At 44.1% G+C, this 19,554-nt stretch overlaps 2 protein-coding genes across 15 annotated transcripts in view; one reads left to right on the plus strand and one right to left on the minus strand.

Moving 5' to 3' along the window:
• Positions 1-4,854: 4,854 nt before the first annotated feature.
• CEP20 (centrosomal protein 20) lies at positions 4,855-10,576 on the minus strand. Of its 3 annotated transcripts, none has more exons than XM_075165093.1 (5): positions 10,470-10,576; positions 9,763-9,960; positions 8,483-8,567; positions 7,508-7,647; positions 4,855-5,266 (listed from the first exon to the last, which is right to left on the minus strand). In XM_075165093.1, exons 1-5 carry the CDS (start codon positions 10,495-10,497, stop codon positions 5,190-5,192), a joined length of 528 nt encoding a protein of 175 aa, XP_075021194.1. In that variant the 5' UTR covers positions 10,498-10,576; the 3' UTR covers positions 4,855-5,189. The 3 variants fall into 3 exon arrangements, with proteins under 3 accessions (XP_075021194.1, XP_075021193.1, XP_075021195.1); XM_075165092.1 differs by having other exon boundaries at positions 7,508-7,650; XM_075165094.1 differs by lacking the exons at positions 4,855-5,266; positions 7,508-7,647 and having other exon boundaries at positions 8,479-8,567.
• A 144-nt stretch (positions 10,577-10,720) lies between these two features.
• ABCC1 (ATP binding cassette subfamily C member 1 (ABCC1 blood group)) overlaps positions 10,721-19,554 on the plus strand; it is a 60,490-nt gene continuing 51,656 nt past the window's right edge. For 8 of the 12 annotated variants that reach the window (XR_012676096.1, XM_075165071.1, XM_075165076.1 and 5 more), the window contains exon 1: positions 14,457-14,595. Coding sequence is in view for 7 of the 12 variants with exons in the window: in XM_075165071.1 (XP_075021172.1) it covers positions 14,548-14,595 (48 nt within the window). In the remaining 5 variants the exon portion in view is untranslated. Of the gene's footprint in view, positions 11,400-11,742; positions 11,824-13,154; positions 13,317-14,456; positions 14,596-14,873; positions 15,197-19,554 lie in introns of those variants that run through there. The other 4 variants (XM_075165078.1, XM_075165079.1, XM_075165077.1 and 1 more) reach the window with 4 other exon arrangements.

Below are 19,554 nucleotides of genomic sequence, written 5' to 3' on the forward strand. Positions count from 1 at the left end.
AAAACAACCACAAAAGGGGGTTCTTCCAGGAAAACCGCTGCTCCGATCTCCAGTGAGTTCCCCAGACAGAGTAGAAGGGCTGATTCCACTTCCGACCTTAACAAAGGGACTTCTGACTCATACTTACAAGAAGTAGATAGCGAATATGATGACCAGGACTAGAGGGGCCCTGCCTCCAGCCAGGTGGAGGAAAGGGACAACCGGGTTTACTGGACTGTGTGGATTCGATGGCCTGGCACATCAGATCCACAAGAATATAAGGCTCTCGTAGACACCGGTGCGCAGTGTACCCTGATGCCATCAGGCTATAAAGGGGCAGAACCCATTTGTATTTCTGGAGTGACAGGGGGATCCCAAGAGTTAACTGTGTTGGAGGCGGAAGTGAGCCTAACCGGGAAGGAGTGGCAGAAGCACCCCATTGTGACTGGCCCAGAAGCTCCGTGCATCCTTGGCATAGACTACCTCAGGAGAGGGTATTTCAAGGACCCAAAAGGGTACCGGTGGGCTTTTGGTATAGCTGCCCTGGAGACGGAGGAAATTAAACAGTTGTCCACCTTGCCCGGTCTTTCAGAGGATCCTTCTGTTGTGGGGTTGTTAAAGGTCCAAGAACAACAGGTGCCAATCGCTACCACAACAGTGCACCGGCGGCAATACCGCACCAACCGAGACTCCTTGATCCCCATCCATGTGCTGATTCGTCGACTGGAGAGCCAAGGAGTGATCAGCAAGACTCGCTCACCCTTTAACAGTCCCATATGGCCAGTGCGAAAGTCCAATGGAGAGTGGAGGCTAACAGTAGACTACCGTGGCCTGAACGAAGTGACGCCACCACTGAGTGCTGCCGTGCCGGACATGCTGGAACTTCAATACGAACTGGAGTCAAAGGCAGCCAAGTGGTACGCCACCATTGATATCGCTAATGCATTCTTCTCCATCCCTTTGGCGGCAGAGTGCAGGCCACAGTTTGCTTTCACTTGGAGGGGTGTCCAGTACACCTGGAACCGACTGCCCCAGGGGTGGAAACACAGCCCTACCATTTGCCATGGACTAATCCACACTGCACTGGAACAGGGTGAGGCTCCAGAACACCTGCAATACATTGACGACATCATTGTGTGGGGCAACACAGCAGAGGAAGTTTTCAAGAAAGGGGAGAGAATAGTCCAAATCCTTCTGAAGGCCGGCTTTGCAATAAAACGAAGTAAGGTCAAGGGACCTGCACAGGAGATCCAGTTTTTAGGAATAAAATGGCAAGATGGACGTCGTCAGATCCCAACAGATGTGATCAATAAAATAACAGCCATGTCTCCACCAACTAACAAAAAGGAAACGCAAGCTTTCTTAGGCGTTGTGGGCTTTTGGAGAATGCATATTCCAAATTACAGTCAGATCGTAAGCCCTCTCTATCACGTGACCAGGAAGAAGAACGACTTCAGATGGGGCCCTGAGCAACGACAAGCATTTGAGCAAATTAAACAGGAGATAGTTCAGGCAGTAGCCCTTGGGCCAGTCCGGGCAGGACAAGATGTGAAGAATGTGCTCTACACCGCAGCCGGGGAGAATGGCCCTACCTGGAGCCTCTGGCAGAAAGCACCAGGGGAGACTCGAGGTCGACCCTTAGGGTTCTGGAGTCGGGGATACAGAGGATCCGAGGCCCACTACACTCCAACTGAGAAGGAGATATTGGCAGCATATGAAGGGGTTCAAGCTGCTTCGGAAGTGGTTGGCACTGAAGCACAGCTCCTCCTGGCACCCCGACTGCCGGTGCTGGGCTGGATGTTCAAAGGGAGCGTCCCCTCTACACATCATGCAACCGATGCTACGTGGAGTAAGTGGGTCGCGCTGATCACACAACGGGCCCGAATAGGAAACCCCAGTCGCCCAGGAATCTTGGAGGTGATCACGAACTGGCCAGAAGGCAAAGATTTTGGAATATCCCCAGAGGAGGAGGTGACGCGTGCTGAAGAGGCCCCACCATATAACAAACTACCAGAAAACGAGAAGCAATATGCCCTGTTCACGGATGGGTCCTGTCGCCTTGTGGGAAAACATCGGAGATGGAAGGCTGCTGTATGGAGTCCTATACGCCAAGTTGCAGAAACTGCTGAAGGAGAAGGTGAATCGAGTCAGTTTGCAGAGGTGAAAGCCATCCAGCTGGCCTTGGGCATTGCCGAACGAGAAAAATGGCCAGTACTTTATCTCTATACTGACTCATGGATGGTGGCGAATGCCCTGTGGGGGTGGTTGCAGCAGTGGAAGCAGAACAACTGGCAGCGCAGAGGTAAACCCATCTGGGCTGCCGCATTGTGGCAAGATATTGCTGCCCAGGTAGAGAACCTGACTGTAAAAGTACGACACGTAGATGCTCACGTACCCAAGAGTAGGGCCAGTGAAGAGCACCAAAACAACCAGCAGGTGGATCAGGCTGCCAAGATCGAAGTAGCTCAGGTAGATCTGGACTGGCAACATAAAGGTGAATTATTTATAGCTCGGTGGGCCCATGACACTTCAGGCCACCAAGGGAGAGATGCAACATATAGATGGGCTCGTGATCGAGGGGTGGACTTAACCATGGACACTATTGCACAGGTTATCCACGAATGTGAAACATGCGCTGCAATCAAGCAAGCCAAACGAGTAAAGCCTCTTTGGTATGGAGGACGATGGTTGAAGTACAAATATGGGGAGGCCTGGCAGATTGATTATATCACGCTCCCACAAACCCGACAGGGCAAGCGCTATGTGCTCACCATGGTGGAAGTAACCACAGGATGGCTGGAAACATATCCTGTGCCCCATGCCACCGCCCGGAACACCATCCTGGGCCTTGAAAAGCAAGTCCTGTGGCGACATGGCACCCCAGAAAGAATTGAGTCAGACAACGGGACTCACTTCCGAAACGCCCTCATAGACACCTGGGCCAAAGAGCACGGCATTGAGTGGGTCTATCACATCCCCTACCATGCACCAGCCTCCGGGAAAATTGAACGATACAACGGGCTGTTAAAGACAACACTGAGGGCAATGGGTGGTGGGACATTCAAGCATTGGGACACACATTTAGCAAAGGCCACCTGGTTAGTGAACACTAGGGGATCTGTCACTCGAGCTGGCCCTGCCCAATCCAAACCCTTACGTGCTGTAGAGGGGGATAAAGTCCCTGTCGTGCATATGAGAAATATGCTGGGGAAGACAGTCTGGGTTGCTCCTGCCTCTGGCAAGGGAAAACCCATCCGTGGGATTGCTTTTGCTCAGGGACCTGGGTGCACTTGGTGGGTGATGAGAAAGGATGGGGAAGTCCGGTGTGTACCTCAGGGGGATTTAATTTTGGGTGAAAATAGCCAATGAACTGAATTGTACGATGTTAGTTATTACATAGTACTGTATGTCATCACTTTTATGGTTACCATATGCCATATTAACAGTATTACAGTAAGAATCACCCAGATTAATTTAGGATGAACGCCGATGAAACTGAGCAAGGTGCAACAATGATAGAACCGGACGAGTGCCCAGAACTGGCCTCCGCATGCAAGAGCCTGACACCACACACCATCTCTCCTGCCCTGCAAGACTGTTACGACAGGTGGAACCCGAAGTCATGGACTAAATGAACTCAACGGACGTTTTAGAGGGATGGCCCATGGACTAAGGGAATGATATCTCTGTGTGCGTATATATCAAAAGGCAGGGAAAAGGAGCGGTGACTAATTGGAATGTATGGGAAAATGTGAGACCTGGGCATGATGTAGATGGTATAGAATAAGGGGTGGATATTGTCCTGGTTCCAGCTGGGACAGGGTTAACTTTCTTCCCAGTAGCCTGGGGGGTGTGCTGTGTTTTGGGTTCGGTGTGAAAGGAGCGTTGATGGCCCATTGATGCTTTGGCTGTTGCTGGGTGATGCTTGCACCGGGAGGGGGAAGCACAGCCGGGGTGGTGGACCCAGCTGGCCAATGGGGTATTCTATACCATGTGACATCATGCTCAGTATAAAAACCAGGTGTGTGGGGGGGCTCGCCCCCCGTTCGTGACACGCGGTCGGCGGTCGGTGAGCGGTTGTGTTGTGCATTGCCTGCTTTGTGTATTCTGTTATTGTTGTTGTTCTCACTTTTATTATTACTGTTCTACTTAGTTTTATTTCAATTATTAAACTGTTTTTATCTCAACCCGGGAGCTTTCCTACTTGTGCCCTCCCAATTCTCTCCCCCATCCCACCGGGGGGGGGTGATCGAGCGGCTGCGTGGCGTTTATTTTTGCTGGCTGGGGTTAAACCACGACAACCATTTATCTAACAATTGAGATTTTTAAGAACATAATTTATTTACACAAAATTTATTTACACAAAACTCCTTTCAGTACCACTGGAAACATTAACATCGATACATTTTGTTAAAATGAGTAGAGAAAAATAGCTAACCTGTTATTTTTGATGTACCCCTGCAAGTTTGGCTTTTAAAATGAATTACCATTTCAAAACACGTGAATACCTCAGCTAAAAAAAGTTCTGGGAATCAGTAATCTACTATTAACTTTATTTTTAGCTTTGCCGGACTTGGAGTTTCATGTTGTTTGGGGAAAAAAAAACGGAAGTTCCTCCCCTCCCATATACTCAGTGTTACACCGTACAATTTATAGCAACTCCAGATGGAAAAGACTTACCCTCATTTGTTTGCTGGCATGAAGATAAATATAGTCCTCATTTCCGGAGAATTAAAAACAACTATTCCTCTAAAGTACTTTTAATTTTCTATACAAATTTATTTTCCCATACTTACCCGAGAGTAGCAGCTGCTTCTTTTTAAAGAAGAATGACTAAAATGCTTAGTTTGAACACTTTCAAAATATCACACAGAATAAAACTGAAAAATTTTATTCAAAAACACAAGGAAAGACCCACAAAGACATAATAAGGAAAGTGCAGAAATGATAAGTTATCTGATAAATTCTTATAAAGCAAAATCAGTATTTTTAGGGCCAATTCTAGACACAGGCTGACTTCATATACAGTTTCCTTCTATCAGCACTGGAGGAGGAGAGCCTTTGCTAACATTTTTGTCACTGACAATAAGTATGACCCCATCATCCTGTCTCATGGTCCCACTGGACATATTGAGGAAATTTATGCAAAGAAGAATTTCCTAAATTAACTCTTACAGAACTTTACATAAGAAATTAGCATATGAAAGATATCATCTGTTTATACTTTGTAAAACAAGGGGCTCTTCGATGCTCATGCCAGCCATCCTTCCTGGTTCTGGAATTCTATCTGAAAATGAAACACAGACATAAATATTCTCACACATCTGAAGATCCAAAAGTGTAAGTGTTATTTTCTACTATTATCAACTTTGATACAGAATATCATCATAGGAAACTCAGGCAATTTTACAAATATATTCTTCCATGCAACTGTATGAGGTAAGAGCTTTGCATTAATAAAGATTAGATTTCAAACAACTTCAACTCAGCTATAGTGAATGAACTAACAGAAACACAGATTCCACACATTTTATCAGGATTCCCATTCTGTATACCAGTTTATTGGAATATTCATTCAACTAAAAAACAAGATAATTGAAGGTAATATGAAAAGCAAGTTAGATGTTAAAATACGGGACTTGGGAGGGTTGAGTTTATGAATGGACTTGATTACCTTAATATGCAGCCTACTTGAAATAGCTAGGTAATTAGGATTTTAAACCTACTGCCTTTAGGTCTCCACTGACATCTTCCACAAACACACACAGAAAGTAATTTCAGACTATAGTTACTTAAAGGTTAAATGCCTTAAAACTGTTATATTTTTGTTTAGTACAAAAAGCAATGTGCTGTCATGTCTTATGGTTAATCCTGAGTTTTGCAACTAACTCTAAACAATTAAACCCCCATGTGAAATCATATTGGAGTCAACAGGGCAAGGTGACCCTGCACAGAGTCAATTTCAGAACTGAGGTACAAAGTTATACTTCCAAAACAATTCTTCTTTACACTGAATTTGTTTTTAAAAATGGAGAAATTTCTAATAGGAATAATTATTTTCTAACAAAGAGGTCATTTATAGCAGTTTTGGTATTGAAATTTTATTTCTTCAGCCCCCTCTTCTGGCAGAAGGGAAACAACATTGTCTCAATTAATTAACTGTTAAGAAAAGGTGTTTAGTGCTTCTCTCGTACTTTTTAGATGTCAATAATATCTCAGGCCTCATATTTTTCAAATTTTTGGATACAAAAGAAATAGTTGACAGTACTAACGCAATAGTACTAAATTCTCACAGCAGAAAGTGAAGTAATATGCCAAGCAGACTCTTTGAAGGAAAAAAATGGACCAATGATCCCTTTCATTCTGTAGCTTAAGCAATATGAATGGTAACCAGTCAAAAAGTAGACCAGAAAGGGAAAACAAGATGTGTTCTGCTACAGAGCAATGAACTCAGAGCTTAAGCTTCTGCACTCAATGGGATGTGAATTACGTCCTCAGAAAAGGTTTATGCCCATATACAAAACTGACAGCTAAAGAGTTAAGAACTTTCTATAGAAATTAGGTACGGATGAGAAACAGAGATACACCTGCCATTTAACATACTTTACTGAGAATTTAGGTTAAATTCTTGTATTTAATTGCCAGTGTACTAAGACTGTCTCTAGCTGAACCATTCCAGATTTGTAATAGTATAAGGGAGTGCAATTTGGCCAGTTTAACTTTCAGGAAGATGGTAAAGCAATTTGGTGGATGACCTTTCTGATACTGAGATATTAGTATTTTCTGGTCTTTACCAGTAATTGCAGAGCAGCAAAACTAATTAGAATAGAACAGCTGTCCAATTTAAATTAGTTTTCAGTTTTTAACAGTCCAAAAGCCTCAAGAGAATAAAGTTAAACAATTAGGTTTTTTCCCCTTCCCTCTAGTAACTCACAAGTAGCTGCAGCTACCACAAGGTAACAGGAGCTTCACAGTTCCTTGCACTGTTGAGATATTATATACATTTGGCTGTCTGCAATTTTCAAAAATGTCTGCTTTATAAATAAAATATATTCCCACATAAGAGGCAAAGTTCTACTACTGACACATTTTAAAGCCAATCAAGCACTTCCGAGGGCAATCAGATTTGTATGCTGTATATGCTGTCCTATTAGCATACCGGTACAGAGCAGCAGGCCTAAGAGTTGGTGTAAGTTGGTCACTTACTTAAACAAAGGCACATATACAGGTTGTTTTAGAAATCATGGGTGGGTCTTTTTTGAGTTGGATATAGTAGGACCTTTCTTAAATGAATACACGAGCAACAGGTATGGTCAGGTCACACAGCTTAATGGTATTTTTGAGGTATAAACAGCATTCTGCTGAAGAATTTTTCTTACAACAGAGGTGGGAGCTCAAAGCATTCCTTGCACAGAGAAGGAGGTACACTGTGTCCACCTGCATGTTTATGCTGTTATAAGCATGTTTCATATAGAAAATCTAGTCACAAATAAAACTTCTGCAAAAATGACAGCATACCCACACCTACCTTTTTGATTTCTCTCAGTAGGTGGTTTGCCAAGGTTCTGCTTTGGATAATTCAGCAAAGACACTTTTGGAAGGTTATTCTGGGTACTTTCTTCTTTACCATGATGTAAGAAATGAGAGATAATTCCGTACAAGAGAGGTCTGCTTAAGAGAGAAATGACAAAAGCAGTCTATGAAATATTGAGCATTAAAAAACCACCCTTTCCTCAGAACTTCTGAGACCTTAATGTTTACGTCTGGAATATGTACAGATGTCTTTAGAGTAATTACTTAAAATACATTATGCGAAGTGTCATTATATAAATAAGCACAGACCTAAGCCCACCCTGAACACCAACCCTCTCCTAAAAAATTTGCACTAAGAGACACTCTCAACTAAGCTCCAGATCCCCTGTAGGTGAAGCATGCTTAGCACAGGAACACAGATCCACATTCGCACTCATGCAGTACGAAGGATCAGACTTTGGCGGACTGCACATCCCAAACTCGATTCTTCCTAAGCACCTGACGAATTCTGACAACACAAGCTACAGAGAACACTGAACGTGTTTAAACCTGCTTCAGTACCCTAGCTTATTAATGCAGTTGTATCGGAGCATTGTGAATTTGTGTCTACTCTCAGAGTACAATAATCTTTTTATTGCTCTACAAAGCAACTCACTGATATGCAAAGAGCGTATCTGTTTTCTGCTTCTGACTGTAGGGAAGACTGTACTGGTAAGAGACTTGTGTTTTGGTATGCAAGTACACTATCTGGAGAATGCTATAGCTATAGAGTTGGCAGAATTATTAGTTTTGAGTATGTTTGAAAATGGCCCCATGTTTGACATTGTGAGTTTGAATCCAGCATGTCAGAGAGCCCTGTGATCTAGTCACCTTTCAATTGGTGAGAACATTTATATGTGTTTATAATAACACTAAAGAGAAAAATATATGCAGAATAGAATATACTGTGCATTCCAAAATCACTCCTTACACTGATTTTCCATTTGCGTCTTCGGCTATGTTCAGCTCTTTGGCGAGAAACTGTCTATCCAAGGGCACTTCAGGCTGGCCAGACTCTGGAAAAGACATTTCCCCAAAATTCTTAAGACTGCTAAGAAAAACATCACCAGTTAACTTTTAAAGACTGCTCAGGAGACTTCAAAAGAGAATGAGAGCACACACCTCCCTTTTAGACTATTAATATCTAACAGTGTATTGTAATTCCAGGGAACTTACTTAAACATTAGTGCTTCATACTCACAAAATTTACAATAGCATATTACAATTTTTATCTTCACTCTAAAGGAATCTAAGAAAAATATTAAAGTAGTCTTACAATATAACGATAAATTAATCAGGCAAACTCTTTCTCTAAAGAAGTACTGTTATCAAACAGATTCCATATATTAACTATTATACAGACTGTCTCCATTCCCTCTTCTCGAGATGAACATTTGTGCCTGTAACTTTAATAGAGTGAAATATATCAAATTATTAAATAGCAAATGTAATTACTGTATCTAAGCACAACTACAGAACTTCAAATTTCAAATACAAGTTAGCAATAGCCGCAAAAATAATTAAGCGCTGTACCATATAAATTACAGCTACCATTTAGATGTTGTAGCTCTCAAATATTGGTATTTTAGCACAGCCAGTTACAGTAATACTTAACTGCAGTTGTTAAAAAATATGGACCTTCTTTATATTCTTTTTTGTTATTTAAGCTGAGGACATCTAACCATGTTTCTGATACAGTCTATATGCATGAATTGCCAGAATTACTGTTAATTCAGACTATTAACTACTTTATGTACGTATTTTTTTAGTTTAAATTATTCCTCAGAGAGATTTTGTTCATTTGTAGGATTTCTATTTTTTTCTCAAATGCCTATAAGAAAAAAAATGTGATATATGCTTTAAAAATATTGTTAGCCATTTTCCAAAACAAAAGCAGGTATTTCAAGAAAGGTATTTTGATTTTGCAGGCTGCTAGTAAGTTTTCTTGCTCTTGCATCAACTGCTCTGTCAAAGCATTTACCTCAAGGATAAGGAACAAAGGGTAAGTTTTCTTGAAAACTAATGGTATCATTTGGTTTAATGCTGCAAGTAAAGCTGTGGAGAGACTGTTTGTATCTTACATATTTCAAGGGAACACAAGATTGTGCAGCTTGGTCTCACTCATTAATTTTATAGTATCAGTGGAATTACTCAACCAAACAGTAAATGTCTATTAATACAGTGATGACAACAAAAATTCCGCCCCGATACCTGCAGTTAAAACAGATGCTGCGTATTTATATTTGTTATATTCCAGGTATTCACGGATTAGTTCGTTGATTAAGAGATTTTCATGAGACAGTGCTGGCCGTGGTTCACTTTGGTCATCCAGTGCATTAAAAACTTCAGCTCTTATCCTTGCTTTTATTTGCCCAAGAGCACCTCTTTTTTCCAGTGTGTCCTTTAAAACTATTACCATAAAAAGATCTGTTAATATAAAGCCAAACGTATTCAAGCAGCATTTATCATCCATAATATAAACATAATTTCGGCATATTCACAGTGAAATAAACATAAGATATCCGCACCTGTGCATATGCCAGTAGGTAACCACAGTAGTGCCGTTACAGATAAAAATTAAGCCTTCAAAGAAGTCACAATTATATTTTTTCAGTAAACAGAATATGTTCTAGCAGTTTCAGAAGTGGGACCAAGACGTTTTTAACGAATGAAAACCAGACCAAGATAAAGGACAAGGGCAGAGTGCTTGTGTGGAGGCTCAGGGACGTTTCTCCTGCGGCTCCCAAGGGGCCGTGTGAGGAGCCGGCGGCCCCCATTAGCGCCCGGGGCGACTACGAGACCCAACCGGCCGCCGGGTGCACGAGGAAAGCCCGGCTGCCCGCCCTTCCGGCGGCCCGAGGTGCCTCCGCCACCCCTCGGAGCTCCCACCCTCTCCGGCACCCCTCCACCCCCACGACCTGCTTTCAGCTCCGCTACCGTCGCCATCGCCCAACTGCCGCGCCAAGGACCCGGATGAGACGGCCCGGCCGCGGCAGGCGGCCACTGCGCAGGCGTAGTGCTGGGAGGCGGGAGCGGGCGCCTGCTGGCCCGGCCTCTCGGCGCGCGCCAGCCAATCGGACAGCGCCGGCGGGCGGTGCGTGCGGTTCGAGCGGGGGAGGACGCGCTCCCCGCGGCTCGGGGGCGGGGTCGCGCGGTCCCTGAGGCGGGTCCGGAGTGCCTCGCCTGAGGGAACGGGCGGGCGGCCGGGGTCCCCCCGCGCAGGGAGCGGCTCCCCAGCCCGAGGATGATCCCCTGTGCTGCCAGGATGTCCGCTGGCAAGGTCAAGCCGGGATAGAATAATTAGCAGTGCCTACGTGGTGTCTATGGAGTTACCGTTCGGTATCTTGGCTGTGCCTGCCTGCCCGTAGTTCAGTCCTGTCAGCTGGGGCGGGGGGGAGCGGGCGGTTTCAGGGTTGCTGTGCTTTTTCCCCTCTGTAATTTCAAAGGTGGTCAATGTGCTTTATTTGGAGGGGGGGAAAAAAAGAAAGAAAAAAATGAAGAAAGGAAACCTGGAGAATGAGTGGGAGTTTCTCCCTGATGTGTAGCGGAGGAGTTTTGTACTGAGTCCCTGAAAGATGAACTTTTAATTAAAAGAACTTGCCAAAGATTAGCTTCTAATTAAAAGGACTTGCCAAAATATAACCATATACTGGGTGTTTTGCAAGTCTGTGAGGATCCCTGGTGTGTCTGCAGGCATGCGTGTGTGCTTCATGTTGCTGGGATGAGTCGACAGTCTTAGTTTTGTGAATGTATCAAGTATTTCCCAAAGGAAATGCAGCCAGTGTGGATGAACAAACTGGATTTGTCATGGTCTAGATGGAGCAGCCTGCTTGGGCTTGAAGGAAAATGTGAGTCGTCTTAAGCAGTAAACCACTTACAGCCTTGAAGTGTGGGAGGGGTTTTTTGTTGGGATTTTGTTTGTTTGGTTTTTTTTACATTTCCTCTCAAAGCAAATATTTAGATTAGGAACTTCCAAAGGATCTCTGGCAGGGGGCAGTAAATAAAATTCAGGAAAAAAGAAGTCTTTAGAAGTCATGGTGAAGTTAATCTGTTCCTTTAACATAGCAGTTAACTTTCAGTGAGTCAGCAGCAGTAAGTGACTCTGTCTATCCTAAGTCTGCTGCCCAGAGCCCTAGTGCAACTCTGGTGATGAACGACCACTTATCTTTAACATGCATGGCGTTTTCACAGTCAAAACATTTTTCTCTGCATCCTTCCAAATTTCTCCATGCTGTTGTGGGTCACTGTTCTATTACACCTAAATTCCAGTTGGTAAGTTGTTGCTGTTTTCCACCCTGTATTTCCTATCCAGCTTTAATTTGTATCCTACAAAGCAAAGTTCAGAGTCCAAAATAGAATTTTGGGTGGTTTTTTTTTTTTCTGATTGCAAGGAAATGCCTTTTTAAATAATATTGCAGTTTCTATTTTATGTATTAGTCTGTGTTTTAAAAGATGCTGTTATAACAATGGTTTGTGAAATCCACATCCAGTGACTTTCTGGTACTCTGAGATCTTGGTATCTCTTTGCAGGTTTGGGCTTGTGTCAGTTCTGTTTTTTCTCCTCCACAACAAATATTTTGAGTCTGTTACATTTTGCTTCTGAACTCTTCTGCTTCCCCTCACATTAATTATTTGCTCTGCATTTTGACTGCACTTTGGTTTACATCATTGTTGTTGTTGCCATTGCTTAGAGTTTCTAAGGGAAGGAGATGGAATTAATTGGAAGGGAACTAATTTGAGGTGCAGATCCAAGTATCTTTATTTGATGAGAAACATCATTAACCTGGTGCATGACCATTGGTACAGGGACAGTTTGAGACTGAAAAAAAATCATCATATTGAAGTAATTAGAACGTTTGAATCCTGAAAATGTAACTTAAGTTTTGTTAGTGTTTTAGCATACAATTGTATCTGGAGAAAAACATATGTGAGTAAAACTTTGTTTTTCTTGACCCTCCTCACTTCATGCTTATTTACTGTCTTCTTGTTTGGAACAATCCCTGCATATGATCTTTATATCCTAAATAATTTTCTGCTGTATCATTTCAACTATAAGTTTATATTCTATTATTGCACACAGAATATGTATAAAAGTGTAAGCTCTTAGAGGTTGTATTATCTATTTAGTATTTTTTCTGGTTTACTATTTTATTAATAGTGCTATTAAAAAAGAAAAGCTCTTCCAACTTAACTATGGGATAGCTTGTATTAATTGTCAGAGCTATTATCATTTATATGCGCTGCAGAGCAGCCAGGAGAAAAAAAAGTATTCCTTACAGCTGAGGAGCAGTAAGATAACAGACACTGGAGACTGTGATGTAACTTTTTCAACGGGAGTTGTAGTGAGCATTGAGACATCAAAAAACAACCTACCAAGGTATTTAATATGATTTTAAGATGAATGTAGAGAGTGCACAAAACAGGACAGAAATGTTCTTAATAAAAATAAGGGGAAGCAGACTTCAACATTTCGCTGTTCTCTTGCAATACTATAAAGATTTTCACATGGCATGAACTAAGGTATGGGTTAAACTGCCACAAACTTGTGTAGCTTCCGACACCCGATTTGTTTGGTTTGATCTTTCTGTGATGATTTTGCTCAGTTCATCAAGGCATACGCCACCTCGGTGTGGCTGAACTCTGCTGCTGCTGCTCCTCGACCTGGCGCCCTGGGAGTGAGACAGCCGGGGGGACAGACCAGAAACGCTGCAGTCGGGTGAGCAGTCTGGCCACGGCAGGACACCAGCTCTGCTCTGAAACTGCAAGTGAGTAAAGAAGCAATCTGTGATTGTTTTTTATACGTGTGATGCTTGCTTTTTAGTTATACATTAGACAAATGAGACCTGTCTCTCTTCTAACAACTTTGTCCGTTACTGTAATTGCTCTGGATGCAAAAGACATTTTAAATTGAGGTTCTTTATATAACTTGTGTGATTAAAGCTTTCAGATGTTACTGTAGGGTAGCATGTAACCACTCTGCTCTTTCCTGCAGCGTATGATGCCATTCCTACATATGTGCCATCCATACTCCAGCTGGTCGTTCTAGTACGTTAGTCAGCTGAGCATTGATGCTGTCTGTGGGTTTAAGTGATGCATTTTAAATAGGATGTGAAGAGTGCACAGTGAGACACAACCAAATGCAACCACAGGGGCTGTGCAGTTATTTCAACTAGTACATATTTTGGTGCAAACTTGGTTGTGGATGAAGTTATTTTGGTTCAGTTCATGCTAGTCAACTTGAACTAGTTCAGGGCTTTGAAACCAGTTGAACTGGTTCACGTTGAAAAGTGAAATATTTGAAGGTGAGCCTAGGCTTTCACTGTGGCCTTCCCCAAGGACGGTGCCTTAGCTCCGTCCTGCGGGGCCCGGGCGCCGGCAGGGCACTGCGATGCTTCTCCACGGGGGCTGCGTGGCGTCTCTGTGCCCACGGGCCGGAGCAACGTCACGGGGAGGGGGATGCCGTGATTCCCGCCGGTGGCTCTGCTCGAGCCCGGCGGGCAGGTGTGGTCCGTGGCCGGCGGTGCGGGTGGGAGGTGCGGGGCGCGGAAGGCTGCTGGGGGCAGCTGACACGGGCGGGCAGGCGAGGCGGCGGCGCGCGCAGTGCTTCCGCCCCGCTTACGCTGACGCGGGGACTTCTGTGTTGAACAAAGGCACGTGCTGGGCTCCGGCCGAGCTCGCAGCCGCCTGGGCCCCTCCTCCGCCGCGGACGGGGGCGCGGGTTGCCGCGCGCGCGGCGGCGATGGGCGCCCCGCGGCACGCCGCCGCCGGGACAGCCGGGGGCGCGCAGCGCCGCGCCGCCCGCCCCCGCCGAGGCGGGGCTGCGCAGCGCCGGCGGCGGCGGCGCCCGGGCTCGGCATCCCCGTGACCGCGGAGCCAATCAGGGCGCCGTGCTGGCTCTGCCGGCCTGTCTCCGCCCGCCGCCGCCCGGGCACGGAGAGGTGCGGAGGGGGAAGTGCAGCGCTGCCGCGGTCGCCCGCGGTCGCCTTGCCGCGCCCCATGGGGGTCGAGAGCTTCTGCAGCGTGGACGCCTACGAGCCCTTCTGGGTGAGCGGTGGGGTGGGGCTGCGGGGTCTCGGCTCGGCGGCGGCTGCCGCCGGTGTCGGCACGGAGGGATGGCGGGGAGCCGGGTGGGACGGGGATGGTAGCGGGCCGCCGGCCCCCGGCGGAGCCCCAGGGGGCCGCGCCCGGTGGCGGGGGAGCGGGAGCCTGCCGTGCCGGCGCTCACCTTGGGCAGAGCGCGGGGGGCTGCGGCGCGCCCGGCCGTATGGCGATGTCCCCGCGCCCGGGTCACAGAGCGGGAGCTGGCGTGCCTCGTGTGCGGGGTTTCCGGCAGGGAAATGCTTGGAGGGGGGAACTGGTGAGTGAGAGTGGAAACGGGTTCCCGAGTGACCGGAGCAGTCTCTGCCTCCCGCGTTTGGCCGCTCGTCTGCGTTACTCAGGGCTGTGCGGGTAATAACAGTAACGGTGACTGACTGCTGCTATCGTACTGAAGAGTGGCGTGCTGTCCTGTGAAGGAGGCCAAAGACACGCTTTCTGCAGGCTTGCAGCTGTATCGCACGTTTACATAGCAGTATTTTCGCTCTTCCTTAATGAAGAGTGGTGAGCGCAGCCCACTGTGAGTGAACTGAAAACCAACTGTGTAAAGGTGAGTGATGTGGAAACGTTGCAGTATGGGTTTTGCTTGGCTGAGACACGAGGTTCCTCTGCAGGTGCTGGCAGCAGTGAGGCCCCTGGGAGGGCAGGAAGGTGGTGAAAATCCTTCTGAGGAGGAAACAGGTTGTATGGAGAAGGAGGTTGTGTAGAGGAAGGGAGGAGAGAGAGCTGGAAGTTAAAAAAGAAAAAGAAAAGTGGGTGAGTGGAAACGTGGATTTTCTTAGACTGTTCAAAGAACTTCTCATGTATTCATCGGATATTTGCCAAATAGTATTGAGTTAGTGAGCTGTCTCACTAGTAAAAAAAAAAAAAAATCGGATGTCTTAACAGGTGCTGTTGCGCTATTTGTCTCAAGAACCATTAAGATATTACTCAGCAGTATTTTTAAAATCATTAAGACTTTAAGATATTTAGCTTTTCCAACTGATCAAAAGTGACTCTGTTATCATAAGCTTTTACATTGCTTATGTTCGTATCTCTTTTCAGCTAATTTTCAGGTTTCTCAGAACTGGCTAAATTATGAGTTGTCATCAAATGTATTTTTTTCCCTCTCCTAGAATGAGACATTTTATTTGAAGAGCTTTAGAGAATACATGTTTCAGAATTCAGTTTATGGAAAAAATGACTTGAGAGAGTAGTAGTTTTGTGAAAAAGAGCTGCTAGTTCTTTGAACTGTGGAATTGAAACATCAGACAGAAGCAAGAACTACACTTAGGATGTTGGAAACAACTAGTTTATATAGGATTTTTGATGGCAGATTCTTTCATTATGAAAATACTTACAATTCTTGTATATACTATAGCCATTTCTGATATTTGTGGTGTGTCATAATTACTCCATACATTTTTTTCACTAGTTGCATTGGTTCCCAGGGATATAAATGGTTTTGTGATTTGTCATCCTTCTCCGAATCACGTGGAGTCTGCCTTTCATTTCTTCCAGCTGAAGATCCTGTGGGTGTGGTTGTTTGATTTCTGGATTCTTCTAATCCTGCAAAAGAACAATTGTGCATTCCAGTTGTTGTAAGATGTGTCTGGAAACATCTTCCTTGCTGAGCTTGTCCTCATAAACAACACTCTGTATCCACTTTGTTGTTGCATTGTTCCCAGTAGTGGAGAGGGTAGTAATGCCTCTTACGGATAATGTAGTAATGCCTCTTATGGATACTCTGGCTGCTTCATTTTCTGGTATTTCCATTGTTGCTACTATTTGATGCTGAAGTTGTAATGGATTTTCAGAAAATGCCTATGTATATGCAGTGTTTCACTGGGCTTCTAGATACCACCTGTGTGTGTGCGCTACTGTTCTTCCTTGTCTTGTGGACTGCACTCTTCCGCTTCTCAGAGCTGGGTGATAGCTAGATACCAGGTGGCATGTGTTATTGCATTCTTGTGGTGAACTATATGGCTGCATGAGCTGTTTTGGTTGGTGCTGAAGCCTTGCTAGTGGAGCAGCGGGATTTCCTATCACTGGCAAACTCAGCTTCAAGGAAGAGATGTGTTTTCTGTCAAGAGTGGTGCTGAGTTTGGGGCAACTCAGTTTTAAATTGTGGGGGAGACTTTGCAGGTTGAAAGGACCTAATGGACCCTTAAAGACTGTATGCTAATCTTCTTAAGCTTTGCTGGCCAGGATTTTTCTTGTTTGCACACCTAAGGAATGTTATTGTTGAAAGTTCTTGTCTGAGAATTAAACAGATTGGTTTTATTTAATACTTACTCTGAAAGCTCAACAGACCAAGCAGGTTTGCTATCTTCTTCTTCTTCACTCCTTTCCCGCCCCCCTCCTTCCCCCTGTCACTGTTTAACCTATCTCTGTGTCCCCACTCGGCATATTAACTTCACTGCAATCAGACTTGCTTACAGAACTTAACTGTTTCTTGCTTCCTTTGAATTAGACTGTCTTTTTGGAAGGGTATTGTTTCATCCTTGCTTTCTCTAGCATCACTGAGCATCCCAGAATGAGTATCCCATCCATAATATACAGAAAGGTACAGCTGTGTAAGATAAAGTTACTATTTACTAATAGCTATTGATGACAATAAAAGCTTTAAAAAACCATAGTGGGCTAGGGGTAACATTTTGCACTAATTGCACTGCAGTTCAGTGACTTTAAGGGCCTGTTTAAACTGGAAAACCTTTTTGTGACCTGAGATGCTGAGATAGCTTTGCCTAGAGTATCACTAGTGTATGAGTGCAGTCTACTGTTCCTTGTGCAGGACAAGGGGTAATGGTTTTAAACTAAAAGAGGGTAGTTTTAGACTAGCTATAAGGAAGAAATTTTTTACAGTGAGGGTGGTGAAACACTGGAACAGGTTGCCCAGAGAGGTGGTAGATGCCCCATCCCTGCAAACATTCAAGGTCAGGTTGCATGGGGCTCTGAGCAACCTGACCTAGTTGAAGATGTCCCTGCTCACTGCAGGGGGATTGGACTAGGTGACCTTTAAAGGTCCCTTCCAACCCAAACTATTCTATGAGTCTACCTTGCTTCAATACCAGCATGCAAAAAAAAAAAAAAGCGGGGTGAGGAACTCTGTCATTGAAGGTGAGCAGGATGAGTGTCAAGGCAGATGTAGAACTTACTGTACACTTTGGCCTGCTGACCTAGCCATCTGGATATATGCACACTCGCACAATTGCTGGTCTCAGTGCAGCTACATTTTGAAATAGTCTGCTGGTTTTCCTTTCTTTTGAATAAAATTTTGGGGTAGTTTTAGTTTTTCAGAACTTGTAAACTATGCAGTGTCACATTTAGAGAAGTCTTTTCATGTTTGAAATTGCTAAAGGAAGAGATTAAGCGTTTTTGTGACACTTTGAGTTTTCAAGGCTAGCCCCTAATAGGGATTTAATAAAAAAGAAGTAGGAGATATGAAAGAAAAAGCGAGTTCACACGGAGCAGTTCCTTACAGTCCCTCCCCAAGTGCTCTGCCAGGTTTTACAGGAAATCTTGGTTATTCATTCATTAGAAGATGCTTGTAAGTCAAATCGAATCTGAAACTTTTGAGGTTCTTGCTTGTACTTAAGGGAATGTGAAAGAAATGGCTTATATTTATATAAGCTCCTATCATGTCCTTCACAGGCAAAGACATTATGTTCTTTAAAATTAATTTAGATAGGAGGTAACTCTAATTCTTTTTTATCTCATTGGGAGTTTAGTGGAAATTTTTTTCCACAGTTTTCTAGTTGGGCTTTTGGTTGTTGGGGAAAGACTGAAAGCATGTAATTCCATTCACTTCTAGGAGAAAAGTAAGTTTTCATCTGCTCTGTTTTCTTTTGAAAACTAGAGTCCTGTAATTATTGGAGCTGTGTCTGCCTGTGTAAACCCGGGCCTATTTCTTTCCTGTTGGTACAGAAAGCTTTTGTGGAGCCTCTTCTCTGTCAGTAAAGAAATTGCATCCAAACACTGTTCTAGGTTTAGCACTTCTTCATATGGAACCAAACTACAGGAGATAAACAGAATGGATGAGAAAAGGTGAGGCAGAGCCTCGCACACAAAATGGGATTGGGCTGTGCTTCTCTTGTTGTGTAGAGTTCTGTCTGAGGCTTTCAGGCATGTTTTGTCTGCCTTAGTAAATGTATTTGTCGAGTGTTTGTCCAAAGACGTTATGTTTTGTATTTGGGTTGACATTGTTGTAGCTAGGGGAGAGCCACCAGCCTCTCTCAGCTGGTTGCAGATGTGGTAGGATCTTCTAAGACTATAATGTGGCTTGATAGGATTTTATTAAGAAAAAAAATAATATTCTTTAATTCATTAATGATTAGCTGACATTTGTGAAGTGATATTGTGTGACGTAAACAGCTGCTATACTTACATTGTTTATGAGGACACTGGGACACCGATAGTTTTCCTGAAATAGACTTCTGAAGGAAAACCAGATTTTTTATGTAAGGAGTAATTTCATGTTCTGAAGTTCTGTGGCTTATGCTTTCATGCACTAGATAAGCAGTGAATTAGCATGTATCTTGGAACCCTGCAGCTTTTTGTGCTGTAAAATGTGTCTTTAGTGCTTTTTCAGTGTGTTTGTGGCAGAGCTAGGGAGGGAGTTTGAGGTGCTCTGAGAGTGGTGCTTGAGTGAGCTTGAGAAAAATTATGAGTTCAGACTCTTCCTTTAGTTGTAAAGGTATCAAGTTTATAATGCATTTGTGACCAGAGTTTAAAGGAGTATGCAGATCGGAAAACTACTTATATTTGCTGACATAGGAAGGTCATATGTGGACAGCATTGAGAACAGAGGAGGAGCAGCCACAGAGTGTTGAAAAACCTTTACACAAGACGGTGCCTTTATTATAATTAACAGCTGATCACCTGATTCTCACAGCTTGGTTGTTGTTAGGTTTTTTAGCGATGAAAGCC

Source organism: Calonectris borealis, chromosome 16, assembly GCF_964195595.1.
Source record: "Calonectris borealis chromosome 16, bCalBor7.hap1.2, whole genome shotgun sequence".
NCBI classification, from domain to species: domain Eukaryota; kingdom Metazoa; phylum Chordata; class Aves; order Procellariiformes; family Procellariidae; genus Calonectris; species Calonectris borealis.